Source organism: Alligator mississippiensis, chromosome 7 (assembly GCF_030867095.1).
Source record: "Alligator mississippiensis isolate rAllMis1 chromosome 7, rAllMis1, whole genome shotgun sequence".
Classification (NCBI taxonomy): domain Eukaryota; kingdom Metazoa; phylum Chordata; order Crocodylia; family Alligatoridae; genus Alligator; species Alligator mississippiensis.
Window position 1 is genome coordinate 3,187,442 of NC_081830.1, and position 18,656 is coordinate 3,206,097.

Below are 18,656 nucleotides of genomic sequence, written 5' to 3' on the forward strand. Positions count from 1 at the left end.
CAGGCTGCTTGCTCTTGGAAGAGCTCAGACCAAAAAACTCAAAAAACTGTAAAGGAGATTTCTCTCTTTTTGCTCCACTCCTTCCCCCGTGAGCTCGTGGTGCCCTTCAGGCACAGCTGGGCCGGGCGAGGTGGACTGGAAGGATGCAGGCGGTCTTGCTCAAGGCACGTTTAGGAGCCTGGGGTGTGTTGGCTCCCAGGGATGTGTTGGAGGCAATGGGGCCCCTTTCTCTTCCAGCAGCTGCTTGTGAAACTGGGCTTTCTGCCCAGGCTTGGACTTCGTCCACCCTGGTTTCCTAATGCCGCCCCTTCCATGTTGTGAGCTGAGCCTGGGAACCCCTCCTCTCGTCCCAGCCTGCTCCATATAACCAGGCGCCAGAAAGGGAGAGGTCAGGTCGGAGTTGGGGTCAGCTCTGCAAGCAGCCTCATCCAGCTGCCGAGCCAGGCTTTCAGCCCGCAGACGACTGAGCCACAGGTGGTTTGTGGGCAGAGCAGACCCTTTGGCACGAAATCCCAGAGCCCTAGAGAGAGGAGGTGGAGAAGTCCAAGTGCCAAGTGTGACCCCTCTGTTGGGGAAAGCAGGTGAGCCTGAGAGCCATTGTTTTGGGGTCTATCCTGGTTCTGGGAGGGTGGCTGGGGGTGCAGGGGGAGGGAGGGAGGCAGGAAGAGTTGCATTTCAGGTGTGCTCCCTATTCAGGGTCAGGGTGGGCTCCAGTGGTTGCAGAAGGAGGGCTTGGATGTCAAGGTTCCTGGGTTCTCTGCCCAGATGTTAAAAGGTCTTTGGGGTTCGAGCAAAATGGTGCTGGAGTTCATTTTCAACTCAGCAAGGGAGTTTGGGTGCAGTGGTTAGTGAAGAAGTGGTTGCAAGCCAGGACTCCTGGGTTTTGTATTTTGCTCAGGGAGAGAGCAGTGTCCGGTGGTCACGAGCAGGGGGGATTTCTGACACCTGGGCTCTGTTCGTAGTAGCGGAAAGGCCTTTGGGTTAAACAGTTGGACGTGGGGAAGTAGAAACCAGGACTGCTGTGATTTATCCCCTGGCAGCAGAGGGGCAGGGGTCGGTGCAAGCACGCAGCAATGGTGGTCTTAGCTACGAGCTACAACACTGGAGGCAGGTAAGAGGGATTGGCAGAATAAGAGTTGGTGTGAAAACACCAAGTTTCATTTTGCCTCTCATTTTCCACCCAAGGAAGCTTCCCGTTATGGGGCAAACAAATCCTGAATTACCCAAACAGGCTGGGTGGAGAGGACATGATTAGCAGAGGGAGAGGCCTGATCCCCTGTGCTGGGGAAGGCTGAAGCGAAGGCACAACTAGCGGTATTAAAGCCAAGGGAGAAATACCTGGGCTCCAAGGCCATCGGTGTTACAGCTAGAAGGTCAAACGTTGGCCCAATCCCAGCAGGCCCAAGGCACTGGAGTGTATCAGACAGGCTTATTTCTGTGGCCAGTATCACTCAAGGTAGTGAAGTGCCTTCTGTCTACCCTAATCTCTTTGGCTTCCCTGGCCTTAATGACCAGTGTCCATAGAGAACTGAGTCAGCTGGGGACGGCCTTTGTGGCCTGGGTCCAGGGCTCAGGCGCGTGCCTCTGGATCCACAACGAGACACCTTAGCTCTGCTTTACCTCATTCACGCTCGGGGCTATATTCTTGAGTCAAATGTCCAGCAGTTCAGCTTAAGGGAGCCAGGCACCCCGATCCAAATGAGTTTGCAAAGCCCACCGCACATCTTCCAGCTGATCAACTCTGTACATGCGACACCAGAGACACAAGCAGGGAGTGAGAGCGGGGCTAACTAGGAGGTTTTGAATGGAGGCATCGGGGTGGATTCATGGAAGTGGCATCTGCTGCTAACCCATTTGAACACAAGTGGAGTTAAGGATGCTAAAGGCATGGGGGGGCTGTGGTCATTGGGTGAGTTGGAGCATGGGAATGACTCAATGGGAGATGATAGAGAGGGCACACGTGAGGCTGGTGCCAGGACTTCCTCCTCCAACACTTTTTGCAATCACTTTACGCAATGGCATCAATACATGTGAGGTTGGTGCCAGGACTTTCTCCTCCAACAATTTTACAATCACTTTAGGCAATGGCATCAATACGTGTGAGGTTGGTGCTAGGTATTTCTCCACCAACACTTTTTACAATCTCTTTAGGCAGTGACATCAATACTTGTTGGTAGTATTGATACTTCTGACACCCCAGAGTAAAGCAAGAAATAGAGGCGCACAGACGAGAACAGAACAGAGATAGCTGGTTGAGCTGCCTGCCTCTCTCATTAACGCTGTGTCTCTGCATGCCTAGGATCATCTGTTCCCAGCCATGACGCAGGCAAGGACCCTGGTCATGCTGTGGGCTCTGGCAGGCTCGGCCCTGTTGCTGGTTGTGTCAGCAAACCAGCAGCAGTACGAAAGGTTTCTTCTCCAACACGTCCATTGCAATCCCAGGGGCCGGGACGACGCTTACTGCAACAGACAAATGCGCTACATGCTGAGGGAGGACCGGAGGCGGGACCCCAACCCAGGGAAGAAAATCTGCAAGGAAATAAACACCTTCATCCATGAGACAAAAGATGCCATCAGGGCCGTGTGCCAAGGAGGGGGCAGTGAGTATGTGACGAGGAGCGGCCAAGTCATGCATAGAAGCTTCTCGAGCTTCCAGGTCACAACCTGCAGGTTTCACGGCGGGAAGCCCCTTGAGAACTGCAGGTATCGGGCCAGCCGTGACTCCAGGAGGATCGTCATTGCCTGTGACGAGGACAGGAACCCGGTGCATTTCGAGGAGAGCCACATCTGAGTGAGGGGGTGCGCCGGGAACAGGGCCTTCTGGCTCTCCCTAACCTGCTCCCGTCTCTCGTGGGGCTGGGGCCCCCCCACTGAATTGTCCCAGTCACTTTCCATAACTCTAATTCTGTATCACACATCCCTTTTAATTCTTTTCTTTGCTGGTGTGAGCAGAGGAGTGCACTGCTGGTCATCCATTACCCCAGGGATGTGTGCTGTGTTCGCACTTGTCTGTGTAAGTGTGAGCCTTGGGGAGTGCAGCACTAGAAGGAGACGTGCCTTGCTGGGGAACAGCAAGATGAGGGAAGGTGACTGGACTGGATGCTGGTGTTTGAGGCAAAGTGCAATGTCTGTCCCTGGCTACAATAAAGAAGTAATCAAAGCTAAAACGGCCTCTGAGTTTACCTGGGAGGAGCCGGGGATGCATGGCTCACGATTCTTTCCTCACCCTTCTCATTCCCTCCACAAGCGAGCAGCAGCGATACGCCAACACAGACAGAGACACACACCCACACCCAAAGCAGTGCCCGTTCCCTCCAACCAAGGGCCAGGCAAATGCATGCACGCACACTTATTCAAGCTGAAAATATCCAAGCTTGTTCCAAGATACTTTTCTAGGATATTCGGAGCTGCAAACCACGCTGTTGCACATACGGACACAGACGTGCACACACACAATCTTCTCCAAATACTTGCACAAACCCTTGCCCCCTGTTGCATGTGCATTCGTGAGCACGTGCAATCAAGCATACATTGCTCAAGTTGTGCAGAACACATCACAGCTGTGGGGCACGGGCCCATGTTATACACAATCCCTTTTACACTGGGATTTTGAGAATTGCCCACTGGATTATTTTACTATAGTTTGAAAAGCACAGCAACAACTCTAGCCAGATGGCATACAAACTGACAACTATTTAATAGGAAACATCCACTTCCTCCACAAGCGTTCATTGGGTGGTTCGTTTAGACGTTCATGTTCATGTGCTGTGTGTCACTCGTGGGTTGAGGCCAACATATCCATCCATCCAAGCTCCTGCCAAACCCCCAGCCCATCTTTGGCAGCTCATGTGTCATGTCACTTCAAGCCACAGAGCCCTCCCGTGCTCCTGCCACATACCTCACAGCCCTGCCAGTGCTCCTCGCGCCTCACCCCAGCTCCTGTGATCCCAGCCCTGGGCTCCCCACACAGCTCTGCTGCTGCCCCTCAGTCACCACGAACAGTCCTCTCCACCCTCAGCCTCAGCCCTTGGTCTGCACTTTGGGGTCCCTCTTTCCTGGCTCTTTCCCAGCTGTCCCAGAGTTGAAACCACAATGACCGACACACAAGCACATCTCTCTTTCTCATTTTTACCTGTACATTGAGTCATGCAGAATCACTGACAAGACTTTTGAAAGAGCAGGGGGTGAATAGCAGCCCCTTTACAAGGTGGCAAGTCAAAGCATGCAGCTCTGCACTGTTCATGGGATCATTACGCTTGTCTTCTGCAAACTGAAGGTCCTTGACATGTGGTGAAATGCAGGAAGCACACAGGACTTTCTCCTGGCTAGCTGCAGTTTTTGGTATCCCTTGCTAGGAATTTTTACACATTATTTTGTTCATCATAATTTGCTATTAATACTTTGGGAAATCATTGTCTTCACTTCCCAGTCCTTTTGGCGTTTGTACATGCTCCACTTTGCCTTGTTTGTGCACGTTGCTCTTTGGCATTGCTGAGGTGTCTTTGCTGCATGCTCTTTCCTTGGCTGGGCGAAGCCCATCTTGTTCTCAGGACCTCCTCCACCACCTCGCTCTCAGGGCGTGGTTGTGGAAACGTGGTGCTAAGAATTTGCACTTTTTCCTCACCCTCCTCCTGTCCACAGATCACTGAAACCTGGGAAAGAGCAAGAAGACACCAAGAGTGGGAGGTTTGGGAAAATGAGTTATCTGCCCTTTCTACCTCAGTGTGGGGAGGAAGGGGGAGCACTGAATCCATCGGGCCATATGGGCAGGGGTATTGGCTGGCTTTGGGAGACACAGTATGGGATTTGGGGCTTTTCCCCTTCAGCCCCCGCTGACAGGTGACTGGGGTGTGGAGATGTGGAGCCCTTCCTCTCTAGTGGTTGCTGGTGCTGGTATTGCACGGCAAGAGACTGGTGAGGCATCGCGTGGGGAAGAAGCTCTCTCTTACAGGAGACACCAGATCTCATACGGTCCCAGGGCGGGAGCACTACCTGTTTCCAGGGGTCTGGCAATCGGATACAAGACCCTTCCCTTCTGCGGGGAGTGAGGATGTGATCTAGCCCTAGGTCAGGGGGATTGGCTGATTCAGGGACCTTCCCTGGTGCTTTCAGTGTGGCCCCAACCTGGACAGCTTAGTGAGGGGCTGAGTTGGGAATATGCTCCGCACACTTTTGTCTCCAGGAAGAGTGTGGTTGCAATGTGCCAGGGGACTGGCTGGCCCCAGGGCAGAGGCGAGAGCACCAGGGAACAATTGAAAAGCGAGAGAAAAGGGTGCTCATCTCAGGCGGGCAGGGCAGAGGGGAATGATCTTTGGAGGCAGAGCTGCCCTCACTTTTCTCTACCCCATCATCCCATTGGAGCTGGGCAAGCAGGTTGGGGGAAGGGGTGGGGGGAGGGCAGGGGGTGCTGCAGATCCAGATGCAAGGGCTCCGGTGCAGCTTTGTACGTGTCGAGTCCACGGCGAGAGCTGACAAGACGGATGCTGGCTGGTGGAGCTGTGTTTGCAAAGCCCATGGTGGGAAGAGCAGAGGGGAGGATGCTGCTCAGGAGTTTGGGTAAATATTTGTACTTTATCTGGGGCTTCCCCCCTTGATCATGTGTCCTCCTCCTCTATTAATAATTGTCTTGTGTTACCAGTTCTCTGGAAGTGCTCAATTTCTCCTCCCAGACTTCCTGGTTCCTTGTTCTGGTGCGGCTCAGGCAGGAGCAGACCCGTCTGAGGGGGCATGCATTTCCATCCCACTTTGATTCCTATTCCACCCAGCATTTCAGACAGGCTGCCTGGCATGGGCAGCAGCATTTCTAGTCCAGCAGTGCTCGGGGAGTGAGTTGACTTCACGGCGTACGATAATCTACCTGCTCCCTTCTAAACTCGTCATCCCACAGGCCTTTAGGACCCTCCGTTCCTCTTAATTGTCTTGACATTCCCCCTCTCTTCTATCCTTTGTTCTGCACTTCTGCTGCCCCTTAGCTGCTTCTGGTAAGGAAGCTCCTATTTCACAGCTCAGTGGATTATTTTAACTCATTGCAATGGTGTTATATATATTTTTCTTCAATCTTAAACTGAGTGGTACAGGCATAGGCTCCTAGCATATTGGTAAAAATTTACTTCACTTTTAACTGGAGAAAAACGTGTGTTGTGCATGTGATGATGCACCTCGCCAGGTGCACTCCCAGTTCAAAATTCTGGATGTACCCCTGGCAGATCACAGGCACCTGGTTGGAAAGGAAACCCAGCAACATCCCAGCTCCCCATCACTGCTGTTGATGTCCATGGCAGTCATTAAAGGTCAGACCTAGGGAGTTAAAACCCAGTGGAGTGGATATGTCCAAGTCTTAAGAGAGTGGAGGGGCAATGTGGGATGTGAGGTGGTAATGGATGGCCTTGGATGCAGAACAGTGTGAGACGGGGTAGAGAAGGGGAGGGCTTTAGGGCCAGAGAGGAGTGGGAGGGGGTATTGGGTAATCACTGCCCCTCAATGCCTCTACTCAGGTGGAGCCAGGAGCTGAAGGATTTATGTGGCCAAGAGGACCATTTTCCACCCTATTGCTCATGACTTACCTGTTAGCCTGGGTGAACGTGAACATAAAAGTCTACCAGACCAGACCTTCCAGAAGGAGCCAGTGGATGAGATGGGAGTTTCCTCCCTTGCTTGCTCCGAGGGCCTTATGGCTACGGGCAAGCAAAGCTCAGGGCATCTGAAACCCAAAGCCTCCGTGCTTGGTCCTGCAAGTAGGATGCCCGCCAAAGGATTTGGAAATGTTTGAAGCCCCAGGTGTGGGTGGAGGATGTTTGCTGGTAGTAGGGCCACTTATGGTTCTGGACTCTTGTATTTGGAAGTAGTTTTGGCTAATTTGTCCTCGGATACAAATTAATTAAAAAACAAAAGGTGTCACCAGCATCACACAATAATGCTAAGAAGCCTATCTAGGCACTGCTGAAAAGTGGTTCTCATCCATAGATGAGCTGGGAACAAGCCCCACAAGAATGACTCTCAGAGCAATAACAGCTTCACAATGATCCCCTGCAAGCACAGAGGCTGTCCCCCAGCTCTCGGTTCAAGTGAAGGGTCCCCCTACCAAACACCATTGGTCTGGCCCTGGTTCCTCTTCCCTTGTCCTCAGAAAATGAAGTCAGGTCATTTAGATGCGTAATTCTTAGCGCCCAAATTCCAGCTTGGCTGCTGCCCCTAGTGCCTGTTACAGTTCGGCCGTCCCTGCCCCATCCAGTCTGCACAGGGAGGTGAGCATAGCTGAGGGGGAGCAACTGCATTGATACTTACTCTGCTGAAAGGAGCTACAGTCCCTGAGCATGCTGTTGTGGAAGTCAGGGTCTAAAACAGTGTCATTGCATTGGCACCCAAAAAGGACCCGTGGACACCTGGGGGCAGTGGAGTGGTTGCTTAACTCCAGTTGCAGCTTAATAGTTCCAGTTTCCTTTGAAGTCGTGTATCTGGTCCCCTTTTCCCATGTCATAAGCCCTCTTTTACTTTAAGGTTGCCTATGAGTGGGGAAGTTTATTCCTTTACAGCTCTCATTTAGAAGCCAGGCTCCCATTGTATCCTCATGTACCTATTCTGGCAGGCATTGGGCAGCAGTAGCTAGGCCTGAGTTCAGATTTAGTGTATTTTACACCTGGCTTAAGCTCTGACCCCGAAACCTGGGAAAATGCTTTTAAGAGCCTGCAAGACAGCCATGTGGTAGTGTAACAAGGGCTGGGCACTTGGGACACCAGCCTGGTCCCCACTTAGATAGGGGGCAAGAATGGGAAGTGCTGCAGGAGCCAGCCCAGCCCCTGCCGCTACCCTGGTCACCCCACAGTGCATCTCTTCAGACTCCTGTAGGTGTGGAAGTGTCAGGTGCTTATCATAGGGTGCTCCGCTGGGAACAGGCCCAGGAAATAAGGTAGGAGACAATTATCCAAGTGAGATAAAGATGAACAGGCACATCCCAGGAACGGGCAATAAAAACCTGTAAATGACAAAGCGGCGGGTGATCAGAGAGATTAATGACAGTCTAGACTTTACAAACATGTGTCCATGCTCTTTCATCCAGACCGGTAGCTATGGGCTCCCCTATACAAAGCCCTGACAATGCAGCTCTATGTTGGGAGCACAGGGTGGAGGAGCAGAGGGGCTGCAAGTCAGGAGAGAGGGGCTTTGGTGGAGTCATGTGCTAGGGCAGCTAATGGGTGCAGAGGTGCAGCTCCAGGTCAGGATGGAGAAATCTGAGAAACGTCTCTAGATCCCCTGACTTTATCGGTTTTTCTCTTTCATCACGTGCCCCTCCCAGTTCATCAACTGTCTGTTACTGTCGTTCCCAAAAGCCTCCATTCACCACCTGCTTCTGCTAATTTTCTCCTCCCATGGTCCCTGCCCTCCTGGCTCCTTATAATGGGCATCGGACAGATAAGGAAGACCGAAGAGAAACCTCCCGCTCAGCAGACGATTGGACCCCTCGGGAAGACGAGAGTCCAGGCTCCAAGGTTTTGGTAAGGAGAGGTGCAACCACACAGAGGCACAGGTAGGAAGTGGCGGTACGGGCCCGTCGGAGAGGAACCAGCTGGCATGAGCCTGCAAGTGTGGGGCAGTCGTGCTCTGGGAGGCACTCGGGACTGGTGTTCCCATTTGTGCCAACTCAGATGGGTGAAGAAGGGCAAGAGACCTGCTGCACTGGGGTTAAAATATCTCTGACTAAACCTGAGACCAGGAGGAGGCATGTGGGCACAGATTGTCCTCTGCTGCTTCAGGTCTCCTACACCTTCCCACCAGGCCATTTGTATTAACAAGATTTGCTAACAAAACTGCTATTAACAAGCCAACTTGTTATAAGTGCACTTGGTGCCATCCCCACCCAGCATAAAAAGCCAATCTCAGGCTCAAAGAATTTATACAACTATAATGTGGGTTTGAACGGCCTTCATCTGGCTAAATCGGCTGCCCTGTTGAACCAAACAGGACTTTTCCTGATGATGTGGAGGTTGATCCCATACATCAACATGGTACAGAAAGATTGGCTGATAGTTTACTTATGTTGATGGTATTTAGTGAATTATGGTACTTGACTGTAAATTTTAGGGAAGGATTTCCTAGAAGTCTGTTGCACTGGCCCTAAAGAACAAAAATGGAAATGACCTGTTGAACTCCACTAATGTGAAAAGATGTAATTTCTAAGCCAGAACCAATTCACGAACAATGCGCAGAGAAAAAAATCCTAGCAACCAAATCTTTCCCAGACTATTATTTCTTGCTTAACTGATGCCTTCCAAGGACCACTGAAGAACTGGGTTGGGAGGCTCCACTGGGGCCCTAAAACAAAGAGTTTTCTCAAATGTGCTCCTACTTTTTTTTTACACTGTATAACTCAAGTCCTGAAACACTGTAATTGGAAACAAAATTGTAAAATGAGTAGGATTGCTATTTACTATGTGCTTATAAAGCCAGAAAAACAGGTAGTGAGAGGAAATCAGGAATGTTTTTACTTTCTATTCTTGCAGGTTATTTGGGGTTTTTTCTTAGTGCTGGTTTGGTAATTTTTAGAATGATAAAATCCATTCCTTCTTGGGTCCCCAACCCAACCACTCTTGTTTGTCACTGAAGTAATTGAAAGGTAAAGTAGAAAATACAGCTGGCGGGTCTCAATGAGTTATCTGGTCAATACTCCATTGATAATCCACTCATCTCTTTATATGGGTCGCAGTACCCACATTGAGCAAAAGCAGGCAAAATCTTACCAGGAGGATGATCTAGGAAGTAGCACTGAGCCTTGTTGCGATCGCATGGCTGGGATATACAACTGATCATATGGAAGTTAAATGAGGAGCAGTGGGAAATTCACTGTCTTTGGCTGTTTTATACGTCTCAGCCAGGAAAAGTTCCCGGTGTTTGCAGTGGAACCAGACAGCAGCCAAGAGGACTTATGGGGTGGACTTTAGAGTCCAGACTGCAAGGAGTTGCTGGTGTGGTGTGGTGTGGTGTGGTGTGGTGTGGTGTGGAGGAAGATAGGAGGGGTGTTGGTCCCAGTAGGGATAAATAGGCTCTCCCACCTTGCATCTCCATGCCTCCTCTTTCTCCCCCTACCAGGTCAATCCATGGCTCAGAGGGGATACTATCTGGTGCTCTTCCTTGTCCTGCTAGTAGCCTGCTTGGCTCTGGCCAGAGGGGAATTGCGCTATAATAAATTCAAAAGGCAGCACATTGACTTCCCCAGGACAAGGGCTCAAGACGTTAACACGTACTGCAACCAGATGATGAGACGCCGAGGCATGGCCTCATCCCACTGCAAATTCACTAACACCTTCATCCATGCCGCTGCCGGAGACGTCACTAGCATCTGTGGCTCTGCAGGGACCCCAGCTAAAAGGAACCTGCGAAGAAGCAAGCGCACCTTTGCCCTGACCGCTTGTTTTCTCCAAGGACGATCACAGAAACCACCCTGTCACTATAAAGGACACACTGATATCCAGCGCATTCTTGTCTCCTGTCAGCCCACGCTCCCCATCCATTATGTACGAGCAATGTAGTACCTGTTACATGGCATAGCTGCCCTGTGCAGCCCCCAAGGACCCATTCAGCAATACACTACCCCTTCCCTACCTCTTGCTTTCTACTACTCTCTACTGCTTGTTACGCAGCCTTTCTGGGCTGCTAGGTATGATGGTGGGTGATTTTTCTTGGGCCGAGTCCTGTAATCTTCTACTAACCTTGCTTATTCCTGTAATAAAATGATTTAATGCAGAATGGCTATGGGTGTGTACAAGGGTGGCTTGACATACGGCCTTGTTATGCATTAATTTTAGGTGGCTCCTGGAGCTCTTAACCCCTAGATTGTCTCCACATTGATACCTTAAAGTGGCTTAAAGTATTTGTTATGCGGCTTAAAGTTATGCCACTCCAGGGCAGGATTATCTCTGGTCCGCATAACAGATGGGCCACTCAAGTTGAAGTCCTCCAGTATCCCAGGATGCAGTGGCCCCTGCCCTATCCTCCTGTTCTGTGTGGACAAACTTTCCACCCCCTGAACTCCTACAGCTCCTAGTCCTGCCCCTGCTCACCAGGCCGCTAATGGCAAGTCACAGCTGTGCAGGTGGGGGACAGCCAGAGAAGATTTCTAGACTTAAACGTGTGACTGCTCCCAACTCCAAGCTAGCACTAAGCCAATCAACATTTGTGGCTCACAGTGTCAGGTGTAACAAGGCCCAAACTTGGTTTCTGTCTCCCCCCGAGCCCCTCATCTGTTGAATGACTCCTGAAAGGAGACAGGAGCTGGATGAAAATGTATGGTAACAAATGTTTCGGGAGGTGTGCTCTTCAATGCAAAACTTTCTGTACCTGAAAATGAGAACACCAGGTTTGCTAAGGGCAGAGCAGATGGTTCTTAAAAAGGCTGGGGTGGGTCTCTGTTACTTTTGAAATGAGAAACACTCCCGTAGACTACCAGGATTCATACCTTGGCTAAGGAGGCTCTAATTTCTCTTTCCTCCAACCTTCCCATTGTCAGCTGAGTAAAGAGGAAGCCTTTGCTACATGGAGTTAATCCCAGAGGGGGTTGAGATCCCAGATGCAGGTACCCCAGCCCTTCCCAGAAAGGCGCTTCCTTACCTCTCCCAAACCTTTCTTTTATATTTCTATGCTTTACCCTTTGTCCTGCCAAATTCTTGGAAATCTTTAGCTCCCATAACTTCCCCTCTCCACAGCTCCCTAGTCAGCTGTCCCTGCCTCTGAGTTCCTGATATCACAGTAATTTTTGCTTGCATCATCCTGCAACCCAGAAATATGGGGGTCACAAGACATCATTTCTGCCTGATTTACTGGGACTGGGGTGTGGGCTGGAAGTAAAGTGTCTCTGGGCAGATGAGTTTAGCAGGGAGCTTATGGAGAAAATGTGGTGGAGCCAGTGATGGTGAAGAAAGAAGAGAGAACACTTTGCAGCTGGCCATGTGGCTCAGTGTGGGAAGTAGGGGGTGTGAGATCCAGTCTCTGGGGAAGGGCGAGGGCCATGGGTTGCCACACTTTCAAATACCAGGAGAAGGAGCCTGCTTATCCAATGCTTCTCATCAAAAAGGACTGGTGAGGAATTTCAATGCCATGTGCTCACAGGTTTTAAACCCCCAGGACAGGGACTCAGGCAGTAGAGAGCCCTCCTGGGAAACCTAAATCTAGAGGAAGTTGGAGACCAACAATCAGATACCCAGAGAATATTGCTTTGTGAAGCAGTGGGGGGAACCATCCCCATCCCCTGAGCCTGCTGCCAGCTCAGGAGTGGGTTGTAAAGACAAATGGACACAGGTAGTGGGGTCAGCATTGACTGGGAGAGGAGATCACTCCCTAACAAGTCCCTGTCCTGTTCCCTGCAGCACGGTACCCTGTCATGCATTGGAGTCAGCACTTATTGCCAGGGGAAAAGCAACTCCTTCCTGAGCTCCCACCTTTCTGCAGTAACACACTAGGCCAGAACTAACTTTGAGGTGAGAGAGTCCATAACCCACACCCTGCAGCACAGCGCTCCCCAGGGATGGATGCTCAGGCAGTGGAGCCACAACTCTGCACAGAAGGTGCAGGAGGAAGGAGGAGGAGGAGATGGGGAAGTGGAGCCTGTCTTAGGTGCAGCCCTGACCCGTTGCACCTCTGTTTACCAAGCAGTCGCACCACTTTACTCCATCCCCATCTCAGACAGGGATGTGACCACTTTGAAATCTGCAATGCATTGTAAGGACTCTTCATATCAAAACTGAAAAGTGCTCTCTTGCTCCGTGTCCGGACTCCCCACCCTCAGCCAGTCCTCTCTCTGCCTTGGCTGACTCAGGGAAACGCATAATCCTTCTAAAAACAGCCACATAAAAAACCAGACTGAGCTCAGCTCTCCCTTTTGGCTTGCTGTGCATTGGCTTTAGACTCTCCATTTGCTCTCAGGGGGACCTTTGGCCTCTGTCCATTTGCCAAACACAGCGGACAGAACTTGTTCGCTTTGCAAACTGGAGATCACCGGGACCCAGGATCTCTCATGTCCACATGGCGATCCCAAAAAGTCATCCAAAGCACTGTCCTCAGTGACATCTTTGCAACCGAGTAACACTGCCTTACAAGTCTCCCCTCCCTCAACCCTTCCTCCCTCCCAGGAAATATGTCAGCAATGCCAATGTTTTTTTGGGGGAAAAAATTAAGTCTGGTAAATCAAAAAGAGCCAGTTGACAGATTTGTTTTGTTTTAACTAAACACTTCAGTAGTTGATTTTGAAAGATCAGTTTTGCTTTGAAATTTCAGTTAATTTATTGGGGAAAAAAATATCAAAAAGCTTGAAAGTTAAAATGATATATTTTGGTTTCATTATGATGAAAGTTTTGGATCAACCAGAAACAATTGATTACTATCCACAAATGTTGGAGTTTGTTTTTTTTTACTCCTGTTGTCATTCAAACCAGAACACAAAAAAACCCTAAAGGATCTTTTGGTTTGGGGTTTTTTTTGGGAGGGGGAAGGGGGGATGGGAAATGGGTAACAACAACAGCAGCAAAGCCTTCCTTCTCCCCACCTCTTGGCTGAAACTGCAAGCTCTTCAATGAACGCCTCTGACCCCATGTCCTCCTTTAGGGATCAGCTCTGCTTTATTGTGGTGCGTGTTGTCTGGACTGCTGTTTGGAGGGATGTCCGCACTATTTCCCAAAATCCTCTTACGAAACCACCTCCCAAAGCTGGGCTGTTCAGGATTATGTATGTTAATTTTCTCAGGGCCCTTTAATCCCGACTTGGCTGATTAATGAGATAACATTGGCTGTAGAAAAGTTTCCGAGGAGTTTTCACTAGGAACAATTTCCCCATGGTGCGAGAGCTGCTCCATCTGTTCTCACGGTACCTTTGGTTCAGGAAGGGTCAAGCTACACAGTGGCCAGGGTGGTGGGAAGGACTGTAGGGGGGTTTCCTAGTACAGCAAGGCTGACCCAATGGCCCACTGGAATGAGGAGCTAAAGGGTGATATACTGCAGGAAACTGGGTAGCTACACTTGTCCCCTTGCTCTCAGTGCTGGCTGCAGTGCCCCAACGCAGTGCTAATATACACAGCCTTACATGTGGCTCAACAGGGGGGATTGCCCCTTCTCAGTCCATGCTAGCCCCACTGCGAGGGGGGAGCTGTGGTGCAGGAAGCGGGTCTTGCTATCCCCTTGCAGTCAGGGCAGGCTCCAGCGCCCCTATGCGAAGCTAGGGCACTGCATGTTTCAAAGGACTGAAACTTTCGTAACCATACGAGCTGGCAAAAGGGGGGAAAAAATGAGCCACAGAGACATTCTGCTTTTTCCCCCCCTCCCTCCCAAAAGCTGTCATGGGGATTGAACGTGCAGTTTCCGCTCCTAGGTGGAAAAAATGAGCCCCAGGGTCCCAAATCCCTGCTACATGATAAACGAACCCAGATGTCCTGCAAAAAGCCCAACCTTGGGAAAAACCTAATCCTGTCTTGTTGCTAAGTGCATGCAGCATCCTGCTTTGACTGCTGCTGCTTGGACCCCACCAAAGGGCCAAAGGCTTGTGGAGAGTTAATGTCAGGGTCTGGCCTATCTCCAAGGAGAGTTTGATCTTTGCTTCCAACACTGTTTGTTTAGGATCAAGCTTCCCTCTCATTCCCTTCCCCTCCTCTGTGCTGGGGCCTCAGAGCTTCCCAGGGACACAGACTGCAGCGCTAGCCACTAGTAGGATGCCTCTGAGATGAGCCACCCCTCCCCGATCCTGGTCTGTGGCTGAGTTGTGCATATAACAGCCACTCGGAAGGGAAAAAAACCCTCAGAGGGAATCTCAGCTCTGCAGGCAGCGGCTATATTCTACCCTCCAAGGAAAACCAAGGCATACCCACGTAGGTAAGTAGGGTATTGCGGTGTGGGATGGTGTGGGTACTTAGGTGGGAAGGATAAGGAGTGCGCAGCCCTATAACCAGCTTGTGCTAGAACAAGTAGCTCAAAGAGCTTGCAAATGTGGGCCAGCCATCCTGGCTCATTTTCATTCTTCTTTTTCTGTATCTGGAGATTCAGTGCATTTACAAACTAGGGAGGCCATATCCTTCCTGGATGTAAATCAGCCATCACTCCACTCGGGTTACTGGGCCAGATGCCTAGCCAAAGCAAATCAACGGAGGTGGCCCCAATGCAATAAAGGGGGCCAGCTCCTCATGCAATGCAATTGGTATTACTCCATTTACACATGAGAAAGTAGGATGAGAAAGAGAGAAGTCCTCCACAACTCAGGAATCCAACTCTCAGCTCCACTGCTGTCACCCACGTCCCAGCCTAGGAGGGCTATGGCTTGTGCATTGGGTCCAGAGAGGGATCAGGTGCCTACCTCTCTTCTTTCTCACCCTTCAGGGCAAGATGGTTCTGAAAGCACCTGGCGTGCTGCTGGTTTTCCTGCTGGCCTGCTTTGCCCTGGCCAGGAGAGAGACACGCCACGAGAAGTTTCGACGGCAGCATGTGGACTTCCCCAAGACCAGCATCCCTGATGCCCGGCGCTACTGCAACCTCCTGATGCAGCAGAGGAACCTGACGGTCGGCATCTGCAAGCCTTCCAACACCTTCATCCACGCTGAGCCTGCCCAGGTGGATAGCGTCTGCACCTCGGGGGGGACCCATCATGACGAGAATTATTACAACAGCAACGTGGCCTTTGCACTTACCGCCTGCCGGGTGGTTGGGGGCTCACAACGGCCCCCCTGTAACTACAGACCTAAGCTTAGCACCCAAAGGATCCGAGTGGCTTGTGTAAATGGGATGCCTGTCCACTACAAAGGCCAGGCATAAGGGGAAGAGGGACAGGGTAGAGGTCAGTGAAGCTGGGAACTAGAGTCCCAGGGAGCTTAATAAGGATTCAAGTGATTAGATCCCTTCGACCACTTTCAAAATCCCAGCTGAAATCTCCTGTTGTGGAAAGACCTCTGCAGCTGTCCAGACTCAAATCTACCCTCCAGTGCCAAAGCAAACCTCAGGTGAAGGCCTGGGGGTGTCAATGTTGCTCAGCAGATCTGCAAAAATCATGCTCTTTTGGAACTTGGTGCCTCAGGTTATGCTTGCAAATTCAGCCAAGTTTCATGTGCAGTATTGTATAGCTGTTCAATTCAGCAACCTTGTACCATGTGCTGGACCCTTGCCCCACTACATAGTATAGCCACCCCTTCTTTGCTCCTCTGCTGCCCTCTCGTGTCCATTATACAATGAGCTACACCTGCTCCCTGCTGCTGAATCCTTGTGTCCCTTATGCAGTCTAGCTGCCCCTTCCCCACCATTACCATCACCTGTCCCTTTCCTGTTTGTTGTACAGTACAGCTGCTCTTCTTCATCCTCATCTGCTGCAGCTATTGTGACAAAATCAGGAATAGGAGACAGGGTACGTGTCCTACTCCTGGCTCTTCTGCCATGGTGTTGTATGACTTTAGGCAAAAATATAAAGTCTCTGTGCTTCAGTTTCCCCATCCAGGATTTCTGGATCTGGTCTGTGTCATAAGCCTTGGGGCATGGACCATCTGCCTCTTGCCATACAGTCCCTAACATGGCATCAATCTCAGTCTCAGCTGAAGATTACAAATGCCATCCTACTGCAAGTCACGTAAGCTCATTGGGGCAGAGCACCTTTTTTCTTCCTGTGTTTTTTACAATGCCCACTACAAAGGGGGTCTGGTCCACAACCGGGGGCCCGAGGCAATCCCACAATACAAGTACGGTCCCTATTGCTCATAGTGGGCTTGCTAGGCGATACGCCTGTGAGATGAGGTGGGCAGTAATATTATGGCTGGTATTATGCGCGAAACCAACGGGGACTTCAAATGTTGTGGTCGTCAGCGGTACAGTGGACAAGTCAGTACTTTTAACGCAGCAGAAACGATGCTCTCATCATCCAAATCTAAGATGGTGGACTGTCACTAGCGCTGTTTGCTTGAAATAAATGGCTGCTCACATTAGCTGGGGTGGTTTTGAGTGGTGGGGGGCTGTGATAAACCACACTAAGCTGGAATATGTCCAATTGTTTTAAGGTCTTTCACTGCTTTCTGCAATAAAATGCTTTCATTGAAAGGGTGTTTGAGATCATTCATGGGTATCTTGCTGCAGTGTTCTCTCTGTCTCCCAAGAAAAATGCGAACAAGCTGCCAAGAGTTAAAAATCCTGTAGGAAAATACATCGCATCCCAGTCCCGTTTGAATTTAAACTCCTTTGCTTGCAAAGCGAGAGGCTTTGCCAGGCAGCTGAGGAGAAAGATAAAGATTCATAGATTCAGATGGTAAGGGGCTGGAAGGGACCTCGCAAGATCATCGGGTCTAGGCAGGACAGACAACTGGGGTCAGCTGACCCCAGCGAGGTGACCGTCCAGTCTCATAGGATCATAGGATCAAAGGAAAGTATGGCCAGAAGGGATCTCACAAGGTCATCTAGTCCAGCCCCAAACTTGGATTTCACATAGAAGAATATTATCTGGGCTTGACCCAGCCCAGTCAATATTTTCTGTATAAGAATCAATGGATAAATTGAGCCAGGAAACCCCGAGCAGAGGGACCTCTGACTCTGAGGCCACTTAGTCCATATCTATAGTAAACTTACTGTACCCATCAGCTAAGGGTGCAGCAAAGATGAAGGCAGGGGAGCTGGAGGTAGTGGGGGGATGAATGTAGCCAGATCTACACGGTAAACCTACTGAGTTAGCACAGAGTGGGATAATTGCCTCTGTCAGTGAGCAGTCCTAATTAGCCAGTCCAATATCTCATACAGACACGATGATCTTCTTCCCAGTTTGGAAGAAAGAGAATATAAGCCGTTAGCAATGACCGCTATTGCCTTTGGTAGTCTGCCCATGGAGATCTTTCAGTTGATTCTGTCTTAAAGGACAGTCTACCTGTGAAGGGAAATCTCTTCTCTGGGCAAGACAAGACACAACCTGTAATCCCCGAAAATGAGTCCTAGTGCGAGAATACACATAACAGACTGATCACAATCAGACTGAACTTGTTGGAACAACTGGCCCCGGGAAGAACTAAAACATGCCGGAGGTGGTCTAACTCGCCATGGCAAATCAAAACCTACCACGCTAGAAAAAGTCAACGTGTATTTGCACGCGCGACGAAACTAGGAAAACGGCGATGTTTCGTGCCGTTTTGTAACGTGTAAGTAAACGACGCACAATGTGTGCAAGCGCCCCTAGTGAACCGCAGATGACTAAGCCAGTTTACAAACATCGTCAGGAATGCTGTTTCTGCGCCAGCAAATCTGTTTTGGTTTAGCATGCAAGATCCAAACACAGGGGCTGGCTGGAGAAGGATAATTCTCCCTCATGGCTATGTTTGTGGTTTGGGGATTTGTGTTTGCTCTGTGCTGAAATGGAAAAAAAAAACCCCAAACCCTGGGAATGTTTCCTTCCATTGGAACTGTGTCAAAAATCATTTTTTCTACTTATAAGCAGCGCATTGTCTCTCTCACACTCCCTGTCCCGGGAAAGGCAAAAGCTAGTAGCCAGAGCTAAGCGGGGTGCCTCAGAGAAGCCAGATTTGAAGGGCAGTGAAAGTGGCTCTGGGAGAGAATCAGCTGGACACAAGCACCCAAAAGTGGCCAGAAGTGGAAGTGATACCCCTGGATGTAGAAACAGGATGACCCAGCGGGGGAGCCGGGAGGGTCTGTCACCAGTGTGTTTGGAAG

General features: G+C 50.4%; 2 protein-coding genes across 3 annotated transcripts; both read left to right on the forward strand.

The window, feature by feature from the left end:
• Positions 1 to 366: 366 nt before the first annotated feature.
• LOC102571789 (angiogenin-4) lies at positions 367 to 3,167 on the forward strand. The gene is made up of 2 exons (XM_006264703.3): positions 367 to 581; positions 2,300 to 3,167. The coding sequence occupies exon 2, from the start codon at positions 2,318 to 2,320 to the stop codon at positions 2,789 to 2,791; it is 474 nt and encodes a 157-aa protein (XP_006264765.3). The 5' UTR covers positions 367 to 581; positions 2,300 to 2,317; the 3' UTR covers positions 2,792 to 3,167.
• An 11,466-nt stretch (positions 3,168 to 14,633) lies between these two features.
• LOC102567125 (ribonuclease) lies at positions 14,634 to 17,045 on the forward strand. Of its 2 annotated transcripts, none has more exons than XM_014597765.3 (2): positions 14,634 to 14,842; positions 15,348 to 17,045. In XM_014597765.3, exon 2 carries the CDS (start codon positions 15,354 to 15,356, stop codon positions 15,777 to 15,779), a length of 426 nt encoding a protein of 141 aa, XP_014453251.1. In that variant the 5' UTR covers positions 14,634 to 14,842; positions 15,348 to 15,353; the 3' UTR covers positions 15,780 to 17,045. The 2 variants fall into 2 exon arrangements, with proteins under 2 accessions (XP_014453251.1, XP_006262268.1); XM_006262206.4 differs by having other exon boundaries at positions 14,636 to 14,846.
• The last annotated feature ends 1,611 nt before the right edge of the window (positions 17,046 to 18,656 follow it).

Bases quoted from the DNA above. Each gene is read 5' to 3' on its own strand.
- LOC102571789 (XM_006264703.3), top strand. From the start codon at position 2,318: ATGACGCAGGCAAGGACCCTGGTCATGCTGTGGGCTCTGGCAGGCTCG.
- LOC102567125 (XM_014597765.3), top strand. From the start codon at position 15,354: ATGGTTCTGAAAGCACCTGGCGTGCTGCTGGTTTTCCTGCTGGCCTGC.